The sequence below is a fragment of the Halyomorpha halys genome, unplaced genomic scaffold, assembly GCF_000696795.3.
Source record: "Halyomorpha halys isolate HHAL.00 unplaced genomic scaffold, Hhal_1.1 Scaffold14.1, whole genome shotgun sequence".
In the NCBI taxonomy this organism is placed as follows: domain Eukaryota; kingdom Metazoa; phylum Arthropoda; class Insecta; order Hemiptera; family Pentatomidae; genus Halyomorpha; species Halyomorpha halys.
In genome coordinates, this window is record NW_027115673.1 from 1188302 (window position 1) to 1192572 (window position 4271).

A 4271-nucleotide genomic window follows, 5' to 3' on the forward strand; every position below is an offset into this window, starting at 1 on the left:
AAAATTGAACCATTTCATTTCTTATTTTCGTCGCACCTACAATTCAGACTGATTAAAATGCGCATGAACTTTTCATTAATTATTTTTTTTGACAAAACTGAGGAATCCCTCTTTTTAAAAATTGAAATTGATCAAAAATTATTTAAGACTATCAAGGAGTACTTTAATGCTATCCAATGTGGCTATCTTTTCTATTAAGCAAGAGGTATGTGGTGTTAAAGACATTGATAGTGCAATAAAAGACTATGCTTTAAAAAAAAAAAATAGACTAATAAAGTTTTAGTCAGATACACAAGTTTTATTTGCTTTTAAGTGTTGAAGTTTTCAATTTAAGTTCTAATTGGAAGTCGATTTCTTTTTTGTATTACGCTTATAATGTAATCTTGTTGATCATGAAGATATAATCATAACTGTTCTGTGAATGTAAGTGGCATACGCGTAAGAACGTTTGTAATAAATCTGATTATTATATAGTAAAACATATGACTTTATTATTTATAACTTGTAAAATACACAATAATGGTGATTGTTTTTGTCGAAACGTTCTTTAGAATCTGTGTATTTTAGTCTTTCAAATTGAAATATTTAAATAAGTGGGTGGCGAAATTTTTCTCCACCCCGGGCTGCTGACACCAACCCTGCGCCACTGGATCTACAAATTCTAAATCGCGAGTTTCCATTTAAGTATATATATTTTTTTCCTTTGTTTACTATGGAAGAGCAAAAAGTGCTGATAAAGATTGAAATTGGTGTCCGCGTTTGGAATGGAGAGGCCCCATAATTTGGGAGGGGAGAGGGAGGGGGTTTCAAATGCGTTGAATTTGTATTTTGTTGGCTGAGAACTTTAAAAAATTGTCCGTTAGAAGAGGTGTCTGTAGTAATCTTCTGTATTATTATTTTTTTTATGACCCCCTTAACACAGGGGGTCAATTTTTTTATTTCGTGGGACCCCCACAGAAATGAAAGTCGACCCTCCCCTCTAGACCGGGTTCGAACCGGCGCCGCTTCAGTCTCGAGGCAGTCATTTAATTCCCTCAGCTACAGATGGCCATATGTCACTATATTAACATTATAGGCTACTCATAATAGATATTTGTCAAAAATATTTTACCACTGATATATCTTCTTAGAGTTGCTAATCCTTTTGACCTGGATTCTTCAGTTTCACCAAGCTCCTTAAAACACCTTTCCTTCCAGCCTTCCTGAAAGGTAAATAACAAAAAAAGTAGTTTATTATTATTTACGAGACTGGAAGTTTTATTAATAATAACCTTCTTTATTAAAACATATTACATGTCCTACGTTTTGGCCGATCCAGATATTATCAAAGACAATCTTTATTTTTAGTATCAAAACCTCACATTTATTTATTAAAATTTGCAGGCTATTATGCCCAAGTCAATTAACACAGTTTAAAACAAACCTTTTTGTCACCATACCATTTAGTATTAATTTTTAGCCTTCACAATTTTTGTTTTTACTATCAATATATAGTGTTGTGATATGTTATTGATAGTAAAATACAAAAATTGTAAAGTTGTAATAAAACTCTCATAATACTTATTTTCTCTTTGTTCTGTATTTCAGAAGCCCACTTTCTTGTCATATCTTTTATTCTTTTTTCTCTAAATTCTCAGAATCACGCTCGACTGCCAGATTTTTACCTTAGTAACTTTAATTTTATTAAATTCCAACAAGGTTAATCTAGCTATGTGCACTAATTATTGCATATTTATAGTATTTTTTAGTTATATTAGATTCCTATTTCCTAGTCTAGTAGATCCTATAATTATTATTTGTACATAAATATTCATGAAAAACATATAAATATTTAACTGTAATATATATGTATATATATAAAAACATATAAACTGAGTGTTTAAAATAAACAATGTATACAACTTTTTAATTTCTTAAAATAAGGTTGTTTTAACTGGCGCTCACGTTAGAGGTTGAATAAGGAACAGACATATGATATACGCATTCTCAATGAATGACCCTTATACAAGTAAGCGTCAGTCGGACTGATAGATTAGGGGCCTTCATGATTGAATCAGTCAGGCAATCAGTCATGAATGTCATTCTGATTGTGGAAGAGTAACGTATTTGATTGTAGGAGGATAGTCCGGGTGGCGATCGATAAAGGTACCAAAATAGTATAAAAATCTACTATAAAGTATAAAAATTGCTAACCAAAGTTTGGTCCCACATTGCAGAGCTTCATCCGAGCTAAAAAATATAAGATTGATGTAAACATCAATGAAAGTACAAATTAAATAAAAAATTAAAAAGATGTACATTGAAACCTAAAATTAAAAAAGAATAATCAAAGGTAATAGACAATTAGTGAAAACGAAATAACAACAGATAAAAAAAAAGAAATATAAAATACAGTACACACTAAAAAATGGACAAAGGGGAATAAGATAAAATCAAAAATAAATATGGATAATGAAGAAGATAGGAAACATACATAAAATTTAGACTGCGCTTCAATGCGAAAGTGAACAGTTGACAGGATGTTTAAGAGTAGTAGTGGGGGTTGACGGTTAAAAATACGTTAATTTTAAAGTTAACAGTATTAGAAAATTTAAGAAAATATTAAAAATAGGCAAACATTATATGATAATATACATAATAGGGAAGGGAGAAATGCAAAGTAAAGTAACTTATTTTGTTCGAATTTTTTTTTTCTTGTCATTTGGTGTTATTTGAGTGATTCTATATTCCAATGACCAATACATACCAAATACCTTGCATATATCTATGTATCCTTGCACATGTCTATGTATCCTAGCATATATCTATCTTCTTTTTACTGAATTTCTATCAACACGATGTTCTGCCCACATGATTTTGTAAAGAGCAGCGACAGGTCGAACATGCCATGGCATTATTGATTGAAGGACTAATATTGACACGATCACTTTTTCAGTAGACCTTTTCGTAATTACGGGTTTGTGAACGTAAAATTGATCTAGAAGAGCACCTCACGTACCTTCATTTGATACTAATAATTATTTCAGTACCTGTCACATCCAACGATTATTCATTTTCCATGCTCTATTTGCTAGGAAGAGTATTGCAACCGAGTGAGTTTTTTGATATGCCGTCTTAACGGTACAATTCTAAGGCCCTTAAAAAAAAGAAAAATATTTGACCTTTTATCTGTTTTACGATTATTTTATTAACCGAAAGACTGATTTTTTTCAATGTATTACGGCAGATAGGATTTCAAAAGTAACTTTTAATAGCCTAACCAATTAGAGTAATGAAGATAAAAGAAATGAAATTTCGATTTTATTGTTGTATGTTTGTTTGTTTTTGTTTAGTGGCACCAAACTTCGTTGGTCATCAACGCCATTTATATTTTATTTAATTTTGCTTATTGTTTTATCATCGTCTCCAAGGGTTTTTGAGATATGTTGGTTTAGTCCTAAGCTATTGAGGTGTGGGGTGAAATATGGGCATCGTTGGAAAACAAGGCTTATTGTTAGATTGTTATTGCAATAACAAACTGCAGTTAGGAGGCGTAATTTAAATGTAAAACCTAATTATTTGGGAATAGGTGTGACTTCATAACTTTGGACTGTATATCTATAAAAATTAAATTATGAAATTAATTCTTTATTAAATACTCACTCTATAGCGAGAATCGAGCATTCCTCTCATCTCTGAACAGCCTTGTCAACTAAACCTGCCGGATTCACAGGAAGATAAAGCACGGGCATCCTGTAGCCTTCGCTATCGATATTATCTGCATCCAGGTACAATCGAGTTTATTTAATGCTCAATAAGAATAGCACGAAAATTAGATTGTCAACTAGTTCACTTACGAAGAGAGGAGAGATGTCAGAAAGGAGTGGTAATGAATATAAAATATACTAGGGCTTGTGAGAACTGAATATTTAAATTGTCAAGGATTAAATTTTAATTTAATATCTGTTGCTACATTTGCATTGCGACGTTTTGGCCCCACCTCAGACCCTTTTTAAATATCTTTAACTAGAAATCTGTGAAGCCCTGATGACCCTTATGTATTACTTCTGAGGATAATGGGATAACTAAGTTAAAAACTAGTGGTTTTTAGTGAATATCGAATTCATAAAAGAAGGAAACGTGGATGGAAATATGAAATTATTAAATGAGGACGATTATAGGATTTTGAACTAGATCAGTGATCCCCAAAGTATGTCGTCATAAGGGCGCCGCGAAATATTCAATCATTAAAAAATAATACATCTATGGAAAATAAAAATTAATGAAGAGTT

The 4271-nt window shown here is 31.4% G+C and overlaps 1 protein-coding gene across 1 annotated transcript in view; it reads right to left on the reverse strand.

Annotated features, from left to right (window-relative positions):
• LOC106679795 (alpha-tocopherol transfer protein-like) overlaps window positions 1-4271 on the reverse strand; it is a gene marked incomplete in the record, with an annotated part of 97820 nt that overhangs the window by 63162 nt on the left and 30387 nt on the right. The window contains 1 exon segment of the mRNA XM_067052692.1: window positions 1112-1202. Coding sequence (XP_066908793.1) covers window positions 1112-1202 — 91 coding nt within the window.